Raw genomic sequence first — 17787 nt, 5'->3', positions numbered from 1 at the left:
GACACTAGTGTCCATATATATCTTTAGTTAAAAAACTTGTCAAATCCAAGTGATCTTCATACAAGTGAAGTGATGAAGGTGAAGACGCAAAAGCAAAAGCTAGAAGGAAGAGAGACACTGCACGTTGGCCCTAAAGTGAATTAGGTTCCTTGAAACCAAACCCATTTGCATCTTGAATTGAGGAGAGACCCTAGTTCTAATTAAGAAGGAAAATGAGAAAAGTAGGGATAGGGAAAGATGTATGTGGCTATAGTGTGACGACCCGTGTGGTTTGTGTGTGTAGTGTGTACAATGAGTGCGTTTCCTTTCTAATGAAAATGAAATCGTCAGTGTCATATATCCATCTCCTGCGCCAATCACAGTCTTCCATTTGGCCAAAGAAAACCAGAAACCTTTATGGGTCACCGACCCTCTCTCAGAATAATAGAGCGACAGCAAGAGAAGGTACACACAGTGACACACAGATAGAGTCACAGCACAGATCCTTTACTTTAATATTAAAGGAGAAAAATCTCTCTGCCAAGGAGCTAGAAACCACGATTGAAACAAGCAAAAATATACAATTACAACACTTGGTGTGGTGTGGTCAAATAACATCCTCATCATCAACATTCCCATTTCTCCTTTCTATCTCTTTTCGTACGGCTCTTTCCACCAAAAGACTCAAATATACTAGTTCCTTTCCCTTCTCAATTTCATGGATTACACAATCTATCTTATAAAGAAGAGTAAAACATTTTGTACCAAAACGAGTTAATTAAAGAAAATTTCTCCTCTTACTTTATTCATCTAGCCATTTACAATTAAAAACAGAGGAATCAGGAAAAAAGACAGACGACAGATAGACTCGATGATGAATACGACAGCGATCGAGTGGCACGGGCAGCCCCTGAAAGAAAAACAACAAGTGGCTGCTTACTGCTTATAGACACACACGCAAAGCAAAACATAAAGAGACGATCAATATTAATTTATACAACATAAGACATAGAATAGAACAGAAACATGGATCGAAACTAGTAATTCCACATCAAACCCTCGAAACCAGTGTCTTGTTCGGTGTCAAAACCAAAGGGTGGCTGATACATCCAAGCATCAAGGGAGTCAACAAAAACAAACTCTTTCTCTAAGACGACGGAGCCATCATCGGTGCTTTCCAAAGAAGGAAGCTCTATGATTTGGCTCAACTCGTCAGAGGCAGAGGACAAGTCCATTGCGGAGACAAGGGAGGAGAGGGAAGAAGGGTCCATGTGCGCCGCTTTGGCCGCCGCGGCTTGAACGTCGCGCGGCGCGAGAGAAGCCGGGCGAGGGAGCGAGTTGGCAAAGTGAGGGAAGTTGAGAATGGCGGCGGAGCCTTTGATGCTGAGAGCCGCCACGTCGTGCGCCCTCGCCGCCATTTCCGGCGTCGGGAATGTGCCTAGCCATATCCGCGACTTCTTCCGCGGCTCGCGGATTTCCGACACCCATTTCCCCCAGTTCCGCATCCGCACGCCGCGGTACAAAGGGTGCTTATTGCTCGAGTCCCCGCCGCCGCCGCCACGAATGCGTTTTATCTTTTTGCTCTCCGGCTCTGTCTCTAACTTTTCTGTCGAAACTCTCATTGTTTAATTAACTCGGATTGGTGTTCGGAAATCGACAAGGCTTAAACACCGAGGAAATTATTCTAAGAAGAGGTTGTTCTCATTTGGCATGCAAGTGAAGTGAAGTTTTTCTTTTCTTTTCTTTTTCCTGGGGTCACTTCTCAATGACTCATATAACACTTATAAAGGTTCTCAGAGCAGAAGAGGATGGGACCCACCAGAGAGAAAAAAATGACTCACTCATCAGGCATAGCTTCTTCACTCGCCACTGCCACGAAACCTTCTCTTATGTTATGTTTGCTAGCTGCTGCTGCGTATATATATTGTATTTACTTCATTCTTATCTTTTTTTTAACCACCCTCCAATTTTCACCATTGTTGCACTGTTCATCTACCCCGTATCCTTTTTTCTTGAAAGTTCCTTCCTTCCTGCAATGCTTTTGTCTTCTGTTTCATTATCATTCATGAAGTTTACTCTCAACATATTTGATGAACAAAAGAAAGGGAGAATCCAAGAAAAGAAAAAGGAAGAAGCACAAAATCATGGATATCATTGATCAACAAAAAATATGAAAATACAAACATAGTCCAAAACTGGATTATATACCTACTACAATAAAGAGAGAGACTAATTAACTAAGCTAGTTAACTAACTGTAGTAACAATAACTAACTACAGTCATGATAACCAACTATAGCTAAGATCCCCCCGCAAGTTGGGAGTGGATGTTAGACATTCCCAACTTGGAGAGGAAGGTGTGGAATGAAGCAGGTGGCAAAGCTTTTGTGTAGATGACAGCTAGATGTAATGTTGAAGAAATAGGAAGAAGTTTAAGCAGTCCAGTAACGATCTTTTCTCTGACAATATGACAGTCGATGTCAATGTGCTTGGTGCGTTCATGAAACATGGGGTTAGCAGCAACATCCATAGCAAATTTATTGTCACAATAGAGAAGTGCAGGTTTGGTGAATGAAACTTTGAAGTCTTCTAAAAGATAGGCGAGCCATTGAATTTCACAGGTAGTTGAGGCAAGAGCACGATATTCATACTCAATAGAGCTGTGAGAGACAGTAGCTTGCTTCTTCGACTTCCAAGAAACAAGAAAAGAACCAAGATATACAGAAAAACCAGTCCCATAACGGCGAGTGTATGTACATCCAGCCCAGTTAGAATCGCTAAATGCGAGGAGTTTAGCATGGTTGGTGGAGGGGAAGAATAAACCCGAGCCGGGGGCATGCTTCAAATAATGAATGATGCGAAAAGTAGCTTGATGATGAACAATTGTGGGTGAGTTGACAAATTGGCTTAAATGTTGGAAAACAAATGCAATATCTGGGCGAGTAGTGGTAATGTAAATCAACCTACCAATCAAACGACGATAGGAAAATGGATTAAGAAGAGGGTCACCAGAGTCTTGGGAGAGCTTGGTGCAATAATCAAAGGGGGTACTAGCTAGTTTGGCACCAAGTAAACCAGTATCATGGAAGAGATCAAGAGCATACTTACGTTGGCATACATTAATGCCTTTTGTGATACGGGCCACTTCTAAACCAATAAAGAAGCGTAAATCACCTAAATCTTTGATTCTGAAAGCTGCATCAAGCTGAGCAATGATGGAAGTGATCTCATTAATGCAATTTTGTGAAAGAACAATATCATCAGCATATACCAACAAAGTTGTGAAAGCAGAATCTGAAGATCTCTTAAGAAAGAGCGAATGATCCGCATGGGAGGGGGTGTAACCATGAGAAAGGAGAAAAAAGGACAAGCGAGAGTACCATTGGCGACTCGCTTGTTTCAAACCATAAAAGAAGCATTGAAGGTGACAAACCTGGCTAGCTTTGGCAGATTTTAAACCCGAAGGCAGCTGCATATAGATCTCTTCATCAAGAGTACCAAGTAAGAAAGCATTGTTGAAATCTAATTGTTTCAAATGCCAATTGTGCATTGCAGCAAGAGAAAGGAGAAGTCGAACGATGGTCAATTTAGCAATAGGTGAATAAGTATCTAAGTAGTCAAGACCTTCCATCAGAGTGTAGCCTTTTGCTATTAAGCGAGCTTTGTAGCGCTCGATGGAACCGTCAGCACGATGCTTAATCTTATAAACCCAGCGACACCCAATGGCTGATTTATGAGGGGGAAGATGAGTAAGCACCCATGTCTCGTTAGCTTCTAGGGAAGATATCTCCTCTTGCATGACCTTAAGCCAACAATCATGCTGTGATGATTCTTTATAAGAAGTTGGTTCTGTAAAAGAGCTAATGGAAAAGACAAAACGACAATAAAAAGATGACAAATTATCATAAGATAGAAAATTAGAGAGTGGATAACGAATACCTGGAGAGGGAACAGTGCCAATTGATGTGAATGCAGTATGATAGTCTCTAAGAAAAGCGGGTCGTTGTGTAGGACGAGTGGAACGTCGAAGAGGAATGAGGGGTTGTGAGGAAGATGGTTGAGAAGTTGGATTATGAGGTGCAATACTAGAGGATGAAGATATGTCATGTGAAGGAAAAGGGACATCAACACAAGCAAGGGGAGAAAGGATAAAAGTATTTGAGAATGATGTGTTTGAAGAGTGAGAGAAGTCATTATTGGGCTGAACGTAAGGGAAGAAATTCTCATAAAATGTCACATTACGAGATACCTCAAATGAACGGGAATAAAGATTATAAATGAAATAACCTTTAGTGTGAGGTTTAAAACCGAGAAAGACATGGTTGAGCACGAGGGTCAAGCTTTTTTCGATGAGTAGCGAGAGTGGAAGTGTAGCAAAGACACCCAAAAACACGTAACATGGAGAGGTCACAAAGATGTGCATGAAGTAATTCATATGGAGTTTTGTTTTTCAAGAAAGGAGTTGGTAAATAATTAATGATGAAAGTTGCATGTAAAAGAGCAAAAGACCAAAAATTAGATGGCATATGTGATTGAAAAAGTAAGGCACGAGTGACATTGAGAAGATGTTGATGCTTTCGCTCCACAATTCCATTTTGTGGAGTTTCAACACATGTAGTTTGATGAATAATGCCTTTGGATGCATAATAAGAGCACAAAATAAATTCAGCACCATTGTCAGTCCGAATGATTTTTACTTTTGTGTCAAATTGGTTTTCTACTTGTGTGATAAAATCTTTTAAAATTTGTTGAGTTTCAGATTTAAGATGCATGAGAAAAGTGTAGTGAGAAAAATCATCAACAATAGTGAGAAAATATTTGTGAACATGAATAAATGTTTTATGACAAGGACCCCATATATCTATATGTAATAAAGCAAGTGGAATTGTAGCATGTGATCCACTTTTGGGAAAAGGTAACTTTCTTTGTTTAGCATGATGACAAGTATTACGTGTGAAGGTTTTATCTATAGTAAGGAACAAATAATATTGCTTTAAAAGAAACATTCTATCATGAGAGAGATGCCCTAAACGAAAGTGCCAAAGATCTATAGGCAACTTATTACATAATGGTTCAGTAATAGTTGTAATAACAATGTTGTTGACAAAATGGAGGATGGGAGAGGCATTGAGCTTGTAAAGACCAGCAACCACATCAACTGTACCAATCATTCTCTTGGTGATCGTGTCCTGTATAAAGCATTTGTTAGAGAAGAATGTCGGTTTGCAATTTAAAGAAGAAGCGAGTTTAGAAATGGAAATAAGGTTGAAGGAGAAAAAAAGGAATGTAGAGAATGTTAGTTAAAAGAAAGAATCTGAGAACTTAACAACACTCAAATGAGTTGCTAAGACTTCTTGACCTGTTGGCAACTTAACCACTATAGGATTGATTGAGACATATGAAGAAAAATTGGCTAGGGATGAAGACACATGGTCTGTAGCTCCTGAATCTAAGATCCAAGGTGCAGTAGAATTTGAAACAGAATTGCAAAAGAGATGTGGGAGATTACCTAAATTGGTTGACGTACTAGTATCAAGACATGGAGAGAATGTACCAATTTGGTTAACACGAGGTGTGGATGAGGAAGCACCATGACTTGCTTGTTGTAATAAGGCTAGCAATGCTTGATATTGCTGAGATGTGAAGCTTGGAGCATGAGTGTCCTGATTTTGTTGATCAATTGCAGTGACTTGCATATCACCTGTCACTGAGCTGTTGATGTTATGGAATTTATGCCCTAGTGGATAACCATGTTGGCGGTAGCAAACATCTATAGTGTGGCCAGTCCTACCACAATGAGAGAACATCTTAGCACTACAACTCTGATTGTTCTTGTTATTGCTTCCATTCATAGGAAAGTCGTGTTTTCGATAACATACATTTTCAGTGTGACCGAGACAACCACAAAATCTGCAATTTGTGGACTGCTTGCTGCTAGCAGTATTAACTGAAGAATAATCTCTGGATTCATGATTGAGACTACCAAGGACACCAGCACTACCAAGAGTTTGTCGTTCTTGTTGGAGGTAACAGATCCATTAAGAGAATGCTAGAACACACATTAGCATATTAATCATTAAGGCCTCTCAAGAATTGCATAATTTGGTCTTCCTTTTTTCTTTCCATTACAATCAAAAGTGCTCCAGAAGAACATTGAATCGAACAAAAACATAAAGGATTTGGCCTAAAACTCTCAAGTTCATCCCAAATTATTCGTAATTTGGTGAAGAAATCCGTTACAGAAATGTCACCTTGTTTGATTGAAGCAGCTTCGTGTTGCAGATTTGAGATTCGCATCAAATCTCCTTGTGAATATCGTGATTTCAGATCTTTCCAAACATCAACAACTTTATCCATCCACAAAATGCTTTGGCTAATCGAGGTTGAAACGGAATGAACAATCTAGGAGACAACCATATTGTTGCACCTGCACCAAGCAAAATGCAACGAATTGTTTCGTTGTGGCTCGGAAATGGTTCCATCAACGAACTCCAGTTTGTTCTTCGCATTCAAAGCAGTGAGCATAGAACAACTCCATGAATTGTAATTTGTTGGATCTAGAACAGGAGAAACCAAAGCAGTTGCTGGATTCTCACTCGGATGCAAATAGTAAGGATTATGCACATCAAGTGTTTGATTAAAAGTTTCATTCATTGTGACAGAAAGACTCACCAATTAGAGATGGAGAGAAAAATCAGAGTAGTGATGCGCAACAGAACTCTTCAATTGAAGTGCTCTATTACCATCATGAACTTCATTCTCAACATATTTGGTGAACAAAAGAAAGGGAGAATCCGAGAAGAGAAAAAGAAAGAAGCGCAAAATGATGGATATTATTGATCAACAAAAAATATGAAAATACAAACAGAGTCCAAAAGTGTATTATATACCTACTACAAACAAAGAGAGAAACTAATTAACCAAGCCAGTTAACTAACTGAAATAACAATAACTAACTACAGTCAGGATAACCAACTATAGCTAAGAATCATCATTTCCTTCTACTACCACCAATAATTTGCCATTTTTTTTAGTGCAATTTAGTATTTGACACTCTAAAAAAATGTACTACTAGCTGCTACAGGTTTGGTTAGTCAAATTTAATAAGGTTGACGACAAGAACCAATGACGCGCTAGCTCCAGCTCCACTTGATCCACTTGTGTACTTTTATATATTTTTGTTTCTCAATCTAGTTGAGGTTTTTTCTATGATGATTTTTTGCTTGTGATTTTCACTCTTTTTTGGGGAGATGGGTGAAATTGTGTTTGTTAGTTTGTCTGTGCATGTAGGTATATCATACGGCTAGTTTTATTTTGTCACTACTTTTTCAATGTCAATACCCTATATTTTTATATATTTTGTCACGCCTTTTTTTATTTATATTTTTATATATGTATATTTCTCTTCTCTCTCCATATCATATCAAAAGCTAAAAACAGTAGAGAAACCATATGGTGTCCCCGGCCAAGGGAGATGTCAAAACACCATTTTTTTTCATTATACGGTTGTCACTTCCAAGAATTTGATTTGAGGCTCTCAATTCTTCCTTCGGGGTACATCAAGTCTCTCGTTGAAAGCAATTGTGTGGTATTTATACATGTTGCAACTCATTAATTCATGCTTGTTGTTAATTAACACTTCAATGATTACTTGATTAGAAATACTTAATTTGTTGGAGAATGCAGAATTAGTACATGACTATATGTAATTCAATAGTACGTATCTAAATAACTTTGATCTCCGATCGATCGGGTTTGCTAAGCTATTCTACAACTGATCGTGAAGCCAACCAATGCATGTGAGTGCTTTTAAAACTAGACACTCAGGGCCAGCAATGATTTAGGTTTTTGGACCCTTCTTTTGAATATATATTTTTTTCTTTCCTTTTTACCGTATACTAATTTGCCACTCGTAGAAGATGCAATAATTTCTCTCCTTGTTCCTACTCCTTTTCGGTTTATTACTACGCGATTAGATCCCTCTTAAAGGGATGGGGCCTGCCAGTATTCCTCGGCAATATTGTCCAATTCATGGTCTGTAATTGTCTCCATCTCATCATCACTCACATTTCAGACACCAGAGACGGAAATCTTATCGTACTTTTTTCTCTCATTCATTAGCATAAATTAGTTTTCAAAATAGTGAAATTACTAACCAATGCGGTGATATGAAAAGATAAAATCAATATTCATATACATAAAAAAAAAACTCAAATTTATTGTACTCATATTGTCCCATGGGTCTATTTTAATTTGTTCCGTGTGCGTCCCATCCGCGTAACGCCTGTGTTAGCATGGCACCCATATGGTGCGCTGTAGGTGTTTCCATCTTGCCACGTGCAATTTGTCAACAGTGATTTAACTCTAATAAATGAATCAACCCCACACTTCAAAGCAGTGACATTGCTTTGCCAAACATAATATTAAAGGCCCCATTTCCTATTTTTAAGATTAGACGAGAGTAACAAATCCTTGTAATCTACAGCTCCATTATTAGTATTATTGATAAAGCGAAAATAACAATAACCCACAAAGTCTATGGCCAAAAGATGATAACTTAACTTTTTAGCTTCTGGCACTACTAGGGGTTGTACATTTTAATGCTTTACTAACGACGAAAATAGTTCGTCCATGGTGTTATTGTTTTATGCGTGAGCTTTCCATATTTTCTCAAGTATTGAGTACCAAACGATGATATTGTACCTCCAAAATGAGCTGTTGCCTTTTGTGATGTACTTATTTACTTGTTTGGACTTGGACCCATGAAATGAGTTGTTTTTTTTTTTTTTTCCCAACCTACATATTTAGGTCTGGTAACACATGAGACTTTTCAGGACAGTATACAAGTACCAAAGAAAAACTATTGGCACGAACCGCAGCCACAAATGTTTTTTTTTTCTTTCATTAATTTAGAAAAACGATTAAGGAACCTTAAATGAGACATCTGGGCCACATTAAGGCATGGATCAGCGTAAGGCCCGACAATAATGGCAACCCAGATAAGATCTTTGAGTTGGTGAATGCATTGGACTTCTGTTCCTGGATTCCTGTGGTTGTATTGAAAGGGAGAACAAGAACACTGGACACGTTATTGTTTTGACTTTTGTGTTCGATCACTACACTAATTTGATTGATTAAGAGGACACATTTTATACAGAACCTGGATGTTCAGTCTGTGATCCGACTTAGGGAGGCAATTAGCCGATAATCAATTTTGTACTTGATCTCTAACCCATCTCCATCACTCTGGCCATGCATATATGGTCACGTGGCCTAGATCGAGAGAATCTTGAGAGTGAGTCTTCAAAACATATACAGAATACTCCTTTAACATCATCAAGGACTTGATCATGACGTGCATTTACTGAAAGCATGGATGGACCCAGATTAACACACGCATAAGTATTATAGTTAACACTCAAATTAAATCACAAATTTCCGATGGTGGTGATATTTATTTTTATTCAGAAGCTTCTGAATAGAACATGAACACATGTAATATATAGAATGGTGGTGACAGCCAAATCCTAAATGAGAATCCTATCTAAACTGGAAAAACAAAATATTGAATTGAAATAGGAGTATCATACAAAATTCTAAAACCGGACCCAAATAATTTCTAAAACCGTCCAGAATTCTTACCAAAGATGACACCAAACTTGGATTCCATATCAAACAGGTGAGATTTACACCAATAACTCACGAGGAATCAAAAGAATTTCAGACGACACTTTAATCCACACGACACTATCATGTCATGTCATACTTAAAGACTTTAACAACTTTTTATTCCACTGGTGTGTGTAATAATCAAAACTTAAATGAGCATATTATCTAGAATAAATGTCGTTTTCTTTAATCATAAGAACCAATTACTTATATAAGAACTAGGTCTTACAACTAGGACTCATGCTAGCACACCAATGGTGATCCTGAATATAAGAACTGGTTCTGAAATGTAAGAACCTCAAAAGGATATAACCTTGATTAATTCAGTATCGTAATGGGAATTAGGTGTGAAGAGGTCAGACAATTTAAGTCCAACAAGTCAAACTCATGGATGGAGCCAAGAACTTTGTTATATAAAAGGGTGATGTAAAGAAGGTGCACCTGAGTGTAACATCTCAACCAAAGTAAGAGAAGATCGAGAGTAACTGTGTGTGATTACTAACGTAGGAGTGTAAGAGAGTCTGATAAATTTATAACTTATGCTAATTTATAGTCTTTTTTACATGTTTTAATGCATTCACTATATGGAATTTTGTGAGAATATATTCCATTCGTATCGCATTTGCGAAGGTGAGAAAGCTGAAGTTGCATGATAATAGTGTTTGAACCTTTTCATTTTCTTGCTGAAGTCACATTTAAATTTCTAAGTAAGATATAAATTTTCAAGTTTAATTTTTGTATATAGTATCAAGTTATTAAACAAGGTTTAATTATCGTGATGTTTAGGAAATACTCTTATCAATTGAACTCTAACCGGAAGGGTTTTGAGCCAAGGTAAATCCATGAGAAGTAAAGGATGAATTGAAGACTTAACTACTTAGATGTCCTCTTGTTACGATTTAACTTCCACTAACCATATATTTAACAAAATCATAAGACGTCTTTATGATGGAAGCAATGTTTGGGGAAAATATCGAACTTTTTGTCTGTGGTTATTTAAGCACGTGGCTATAAGTACCGATTAATAAATAATTCTATAAATATGAATATTTAAAATTATCAAACACACACATTGTTCTAAATTGACAAAATATAAGACGTCTTTATTGTGAAGGCAAGGGTAGGGATACTTATGCCAAACTTTTGTCTGTGGTTATTTAAGCACATGGCTAAAAAGTATTAATAAATAATTGTATAAATATAGATATTTTAAAAACATGAAATATATAATATATATATATATATATATATATATATATATATATATATATATATATATATATCTCAATCACTCTTTTTTATCTTTATAGTATTGTCAATTATATATATATATTTTTTAATGGAGATGACATTATAAGAAATACGAATATTTTGGTTCAAAGTAAGGATATAAGGTGTAAAAGAGAGATATATACATAAAAAAAACGAGAAGAATATTTACTACTTAGAAGGATAAAAAGATGAAAAATGATTATAAAGCAAAGTTGAGGAGAAAATAAAGGTTTGTAATGATGTGGTAATTTGAAATTTTTAATCGAGAGAGAAATTGTTGAAACAACATTTCAAATTTTCAAATAAAATGAGAAGCATAGTTCAAAATTTAAGAGATACATCTCAAGAGATAGTAGGAAGTATATATCAACTTTTGGATAATTATATTATCATAATGATAGGCTAAGTAAAAAGGTGGGTCAATTAAAATATACTAATTCACACTTATAATAGAACATTGAACATTTTCTATATATAAAGGAGTCACGCAAAAAAGATATAACATTCCAATTTGTTACATCACCATAAGTGTATAGTATTGCCGACAATGCCAACTGCCAAGTAATAATTTATCTTTCTTTCATTGTGATCAGGTGTTTGATTTAGTGATTTATAACTAAAACCCGATAAAATTAACGATAAGAAAAATTAGGAATAATTTTAGATTTGGAAAGATTGATTTAAAAGAGGAAAATTGAATTAATGATAAATGCAATAGTCCTAAGTTGATATATTTAGGATATGGAAAGCTTTTGGGATTGAAGATTTACACCAAGACTTTTGGGATTAATTAACTTAAAGCATTCTCCTCTCCTTTTTTGGGGGCGTGCAAGTCAGCAAGTGTATCCAATTGAGTTAGCCCTTATTTTTATATCACTGGAAATAGATCTTTGAAGAGTAAAATAAGAAGAAACGTTAACACATGCATAATTATATATCTTCGACATGAGGATAAACATTTTCTTTTATATTTAATTGAAGTTATGAAAATAATGATGTTTGCAAGTCACAATAATATTAGTACAAAATATCTCTTAATTTTATTAATAAAGAATTTCTATTAAAGAACTTAATTGACTACTTTCAATCGAATCCTTCTTACTAATTATATTTTTTCACATAAAAGATTCAAATTCAAGATTTTACTTAAATGATTAGAACCTATATTTACTTAGACAAACAAAATGTGGATATATAAAAGATTACTAAATAACATTTTCTTTTATCTCTTATGTAACAAAGGAAAAGACAGATGAATTTAAGAATATAGAGAGGATTTAATCATAAATAAAGTGTACTTTTTAGATACTTTGTATTTTTTCAAAAAAAGTCACATTAACTAAATTTAATGTATTTCATGAAAAGTTACAGCTTAGCACTTGATGTGTCTTATAAAAAAAATACTTTTATCTAATTTATATTTTTATAAATAGACACACAATTTCTATTGATGTCTACTTATGAATAAATAAACACACGATGTTTATTTATATAAACACATGTTCTTTCCTTAACATGCTTATAATCAACTCGTATGAAGTATTATGATTATTGAATTGAACCAAAACAACTCTCCAATTTGATGAAAATAACTCTTTAAATTGAATGAATCAACACAACTCTTTATTTTATATGAAACAACATAACTCATTAATTTAAATAAAACAGCGCAACTCTTAATGCTTTAAAATTTTCTCACAAATTCCTCAATGTTAATATATAATGTAATGGTGGGAGAAGGAAAACAAAGACCACCAAAGACCTCAAATTGAAGGGTAATGTTATATATTTGTGTGGGAAGAAAGAGGTAGTTAAATTGTTCTGCAGAATGTTTATCAATTTCAAGGCACTGAGGTAACAGAGGGAAGCAATTTCCATTGTCATAATGTAGATTCCGAGAGGCACGTCAATTGCATGTCCCTTATTGTATGACTAAGTTGGAAACATGAAGAATGTTTTTATCTAACAATTATTTCGAGAATACAACATTTCTTCCTTTTATTTTTATTTTTATTAAATAAACATTATGAAAGGCTTTCCTTCCTCTTACCATTTTCTTCTTTTATGACTTAAAACGAAATCGTCATCATCATCACTCTCATCGACAATTCTTTTGTTGGCTTTTATGTCACTGTTCTTTGATACCTGTTGTTGTTTCTGTGACATTGCAGTCTTAGTTGGAGGCTTTGATACCTTAACAGGAGTTCCTGTTCGAAGCTCCTTTTGCTTCCTCTGCTTTTTCTCAAATGCTTTCTTAGCTTTTTCAGGAGATAGCAACCCATGTTCCATTAACCTGCACATTGAGGTATATATAATTCAATTTTTAATTTCTGAGAAATATTTAATCCACATAAACTTCAGTAAACTACGGCACAAGACTCCAACTTAATACAAAAAACATCATCAGTTGAAGAGTCATGCACAGATTCTATTGCTTAAAGTTAAATCTGTAATGCTGAAGGAATCAAACTGGCCCCTCCAACCAATACAATGGAAAACAAGTGAACAAATACTATACTGGCCAATGTAACGCAAGAAGCAATATTTCCCTCAAAATTCGACGTTGGGAAGAACGAATTAAAATATTAACAAGTTACAGAGGTTTGTTAAAATATTTTTACTTGTCTATCGGAAGGAATATATCAACTAGTTACAAATTTGGATTTGTTAAAATTTTCTTTTTCTCAAAGATATTAATTGCTAAAACACTCTTTAGAAGATCTCAAAAGCTCTTCTAGCTTTTATCCAAAGAGGCCTTCAAAGTATGGATTTTACAGACAGATGACTATGGGTCTATGGATGGCTTCTTAACAGGTTTGCTCCTAAGTCCTAACCCTTTAAGGCTGACCTAGTGGTGAGGGTCTTGGTAGTTCACACAAGGTTCCAGATTTAAATCTTGTTTTTCCATAGTCCACACAGACACACAAAAAAAGGAAGGGGGGGGGGGGGGGGGGGGGTGGGATTGCTCCTTAGTAACTTTCAGAATTTTCCATGTACCTACATGAGTGTTGTTTAAACTCCTCTTCAGTTTCTTAGATTTTAGCAGTACTTACGATATGACTTCTGAATTATGGTGTTTAGTAATTTATGTTGTGTCTAACTTTTTTTATATCGAAATAAAGTTTAGATGAATCCGGAAACAGCCTCTTTGCATATGCAAGGGTAAGGCTGCGTACAACATCCCTCCCCCATACCTTCGCATAGCGAAGAGTCTCTGGACAATGGGGTACGAAGTTTTTAAAGTTTAGATGAATAAGGTCTTAAAGGCTCACTAGGACCAAAGCAAGCCAGGCTCACAGACAGATTATTCACCAAGAAAGCATAGAGAGGTGTAATAATAAAAGTGTGCAACCATTTCCTTGTAGTAGTAGTACAAACTGTCCGTAAAATAACAAAGAGGTTTCCTACTTTACAGAGTATATTATAACAAACAGAATTATGATAAACTGGTGTTTAAATTTTACAGAGATGGTGATTGGACTCAATGTTAGCCTTAACAATCTCATAAGCTAAGGTCAACCAAACCAAATAAAGTAATTTGTTTCTTGGAAATCAAGAAACAGAATATATCATTCTGTAATTGACAAGATGCGATAAAAAAGAACGTTTTGGTTTGTCCGGGAGAGGCATACTATTAACTACCTTTACATCTCTAATAGCACTATCTTTCAATCTAAGGAAACAAGTTTATCAGGCAAACTGACACTTGCAGTTGTCCCTCTACAAGAAATGTCCTTGTTTACGAAATAAAGAGGAACAAAGTAGTGGCAAATGCGTTAGCATACTTTATCATCGTGCACAAGTTGACAATGTTAGACATGAGCAGGGAAGGAGTGAGCTAGTGATACAAATAGAGACAACAGAGTTTTTTAACCAAAGTTACTTATCAGTAGAAAATGCAAGATTTTCATAAAAACAATTAAGGCAAATTGATGTCATGCCTATGGTATGAAACATTAATTTGATTCATTAAAACAGAACATTCGTAGGAGTCACCATAGCAAATGGCTATCCTAGATGTAAGTTGGCATAGACACATATCTTAGAAGAAACAGAACAAACATCTAATTGCAGAAGTGAAAATGGATGGTTAATAATTGTATGATTGTAAGAAAACTCACCAAAATTCCGCCATTTCACTTGTTGGCATTTGTTTTGACAATGACTCATAAAAAATCCTCAGAGGTTCTTTCTGTCAACAGAAAAAATAAATTTTTTTCTCAAGGATGAGTACGTGCCGATTGCCATATGTAGACATTGGTTTGTGAATTCCATGATCCAACTGAGATAGATTCAGTACCTGTTCTGGAGGATCATGTTTCTGGCCAGGCAGACTATAGACTTTCTTCTCTCTCACTTTGGTTTTGGTAGTAGTTGTCGTTGTTATTGTTTTGGACGATGCTGATGATGCAGTTACCGGTTTTGATTTAACCTTCAAGTTTATGCAAAACAAAAATTACAATTTACAACCCTTCCTAGCTGACATCTACACATTATATTTGAAAGTTGAATCAAGAAATGCTTTATGGTTCCACAATTTTTTTAAGGAAAAAACAAGTAAAATACTTACATAACAGAAATCAAATGCAAGTTCTCCAAATAAATCACTATGTATTTATTGGAACATCCGGAAATTCTGAACCCTAAGCAATAAGCACAGCAATAGCAACATGTAAAATTAACAGTCAATGCAATATCCAACAGTCAACGAAAACCAGCAGCTGAATTCAGAACCCCACAAATTCAAACCAATCATATAAGAATTCAATCCAATAAATCAAAAAGTTGGTTTTTTTATATTTTTTTATTAGTGTTTGTTGAGAATGATACCTCAGATTTTGTGACAGTGGTGGTGACAGACTTCAGATTAGAATCAGGTGGGCGTTTGATTGAGGTGTTCAGCTTCTTCTTGAGAGCTAAAGAATCAATCTTGGGCTTGGAAGAGACATCTTGGGCACTTGACTTGACCCCCTTCACTATAGTGCTTTTGGTATATGTAGCCATAAATAACACTCCTTTGTCAATTACCTACTTATACTCTATAGATTAGATCTGATTGACCCAATTCAATATTTTCTGTTCATCTTTCATTTGTACTTAATTCACTCCATCATCACCCTTCGCTTTCTCTTTCTCAGTGAATTTCTTTGCTGTGCTTTGTAAAGATACCCAAAGGGAATAAAGATGGTAACATCAAAAAGTTAAAAAAGCAAAACGAGGTGAGGTGTGAGAGACTGATAGCACCTCTTTCTTACACCTTATCTTAGATGCAAAAACAGATTTTTTAAAGATCTACTCTTGGAGGGAGGGGTTTGATCTCCAGGATAGTAAAACTGTTTTTGTAGAAAAACATTACAAGATCATCATGAGAATCAGAAAAAAGAAAAATTAACCCAACCCTCCATGGGGGTCACTCTAAATATTAGGAAGTAAGTCCTTTTGAGATCTACAAGAAGTAATTTAAAATCATTGATTTTTGATTGAAAAGAAAAAGAAAAATCTTTACAGTGATATCACAGGATCCACCAAAATATTATTAAAGATTATAAATCTTGATATTCTATTAGAGATATTCTCACGTATAGATGAGATCAGAAGTGTGAAGCAGAAGAAAAACAAACACAGGTGGATTCAAAACGGGATTAGATCCGGGTAGACCAGACCAGACCAGGAAGATTTTTGAGAAAACAGAGATGTTAAAGGTGGGGACCACCCTTTGTTTGCTTCCTCAAATGTTGTTGCCTTCACTGATTTTCACGTAAGGTAGTCGGAACACGTGTAACGTGGTCAATATGCATACGCGTTTAAGCCCCTTTGTTTCATGAAAATAAAAATAAACGCAGAACCGCGGTAAGAGATCAAGGAGAGCTCCAAAGGCAAGGGGTAATTCTTTTTTCGAATTTTTTAATTAATTTTTAAATGGAATAATTGGTATAGATTCTTATGACTTTAAGATTAAGGAGAGATCAAGGAAATAAACTTTTTGTAACTTCTTTTTTTTTTTAAATTTATTTTTAATGAAATTGTAAGAAATTTTATGATTTTTGTGATTTTTTAATTTGTTTTTTAACTGAACAAATTAAAGTCAATCATCTGACAGTCATGTTTTATCCTACCACTTTTAACTTATTTTATGTAAACTAATAATTTTTGTATGAATTTAATAGTATTATTAATCAATTTTATTTAATAAAATTATTTTAATATAAACAACAAAACATAATTTACTAATAAAAATAATTATTAAAATGAAAACAATATAATACATTGATATAAACTGAACAATACTAATTAAGTACAAAAATAAAATTAAAAAGTACATACAATATTAGATGTGAATTTGCTATATACATTATTAATATTTGGAAAAAAACTATGAACATATTTTTTTTATTTAAACTTAAGTATTTTGTTTACACAATTTTTTTAATTCTTATTACAAACAATAATTCATAGAAACAAAAATATACAAAACAAATAAGTTACAAATAATAATTCATAATATTAGAAATAAAATATTAAAAAAATGAATAAATTAGAAGTGGTTGAGAGAGACATAACTTTAAATTCTATGACTTCAGTTAAAAAGAAAGTCAAACAATGTTTACGACTTGTGTTAAAGTTGTGGGAAATTCGTTCAACTTACGTCTTTTCATTTGAAAATTAATTCAAAAAATATCCCATTTAATAAATTAGAAAAAAAAATTGCCCCATTCTCAAGGAGAATCATAAAACTTTGATGTGCTAACAAGGATAAAGTATCGTGCATAGTATTTAATGTAAATTTGCGATAATAAAATATATTTATTGCTCTAATAAGTAATAATTCTCTCGGGCATAGAAATTAAACAAATTAAAATGAAAAACA

The 17787-nt window shown here is 34.7% G+C and overlaps 2 protein-coding genes across 2 annotated transcripts; both read right to left on the bottom strand.

The window, feature by feature from the left end:
• Positions 1-753: 753 nt before the first annotated feature.
• AP2-1 (dehydration-responsive element-binding protein 3-like) lies at positions 754-1840 on the bottom strand. The gene has a single exon (NM_001254427.2). It carries the CDS (start codon positions 1599-1601, stop codon positions 1017-1019), a length of 585 nt encoding a protein of 194 aa, NP_001241356.1. The 5' UTR covers positions 1602-1840; the 3' UTR covers positions 754-1016.
• A 10934-nt stretch (positions 1841-12774) lies between these two features.
• On the bottom strand, positions 12775-16688 carry LOC100527341 (uncharacterized). Its single transcript, XM_003526441.5, has 4 exons — positions 15750-16688; positions 15220-15351; positions 15041-15111; positions 12775-13212 (listed from the first exon to the last, which is right to left on the bottom strand). The coding sequence occupies exons 1-4, from the start codon at positions 15921-15923 to the stop codon at positions 12966-12968; spliced, it is 624 nt and encodes a 207-aa protein (XP_003526489.1). The 5' UTR covers positions 15924-16688; the 3' UTR covers positions 12775-12965.
• Positions 16689-17787: the final 1099 nt, after the last annotated feature.

Source organism: Glycine max, chromosome 6 (genome assembly GCF_000004515.6).
Source record: "Glycine max cultivar Williams 82 chromosome 6, Glycine_max_v4.0, whole genome shotgun sequence".
In the NCBI taxonomy this organism is placed as follows: Eukaryota; Viridiplantae; Streptophyta; class Magnoliopsida; order Fabales; family Fabaceae; genus Glycine; species Glycine max.
Note: the sequence above shows the minus strand (reverse complement) of the source record. Positions and strands in the feature narration are given on the sequence as shown.

Bases quoted from the DNA above. Each gene is read 5' to 3' on its own strand.
- AP2-1 (NM_001254427.2), bottom strand. From the start codon at position 1,601: ATGAGAGTTTCGACAGAAAAGTTAGAGACAGAGCCGGAGAGCAAAAAG.
- LOC100527341 (XM_003526441.5), bottom strand. From the start codon at position 15,923: ATGGCTACATATACCAAAAGCACTATAGTGAAGGGGGTCAAGTCAAGT. The intron at 15,112-15,219 runs GTACTGAATCTA...TTCTGTTGACAG, and splicing joins AACATGATCCTCCAGAACAG to AAAGAACCTCTGAGGATTTT. The intron at 13,213-15,040 runs GTGAGTTTTCTT...CTCAATGTGCAG, and splicing joins AGTGAAATGGCGGAATTTTG to GTTAATGGAACATGGGTTGC.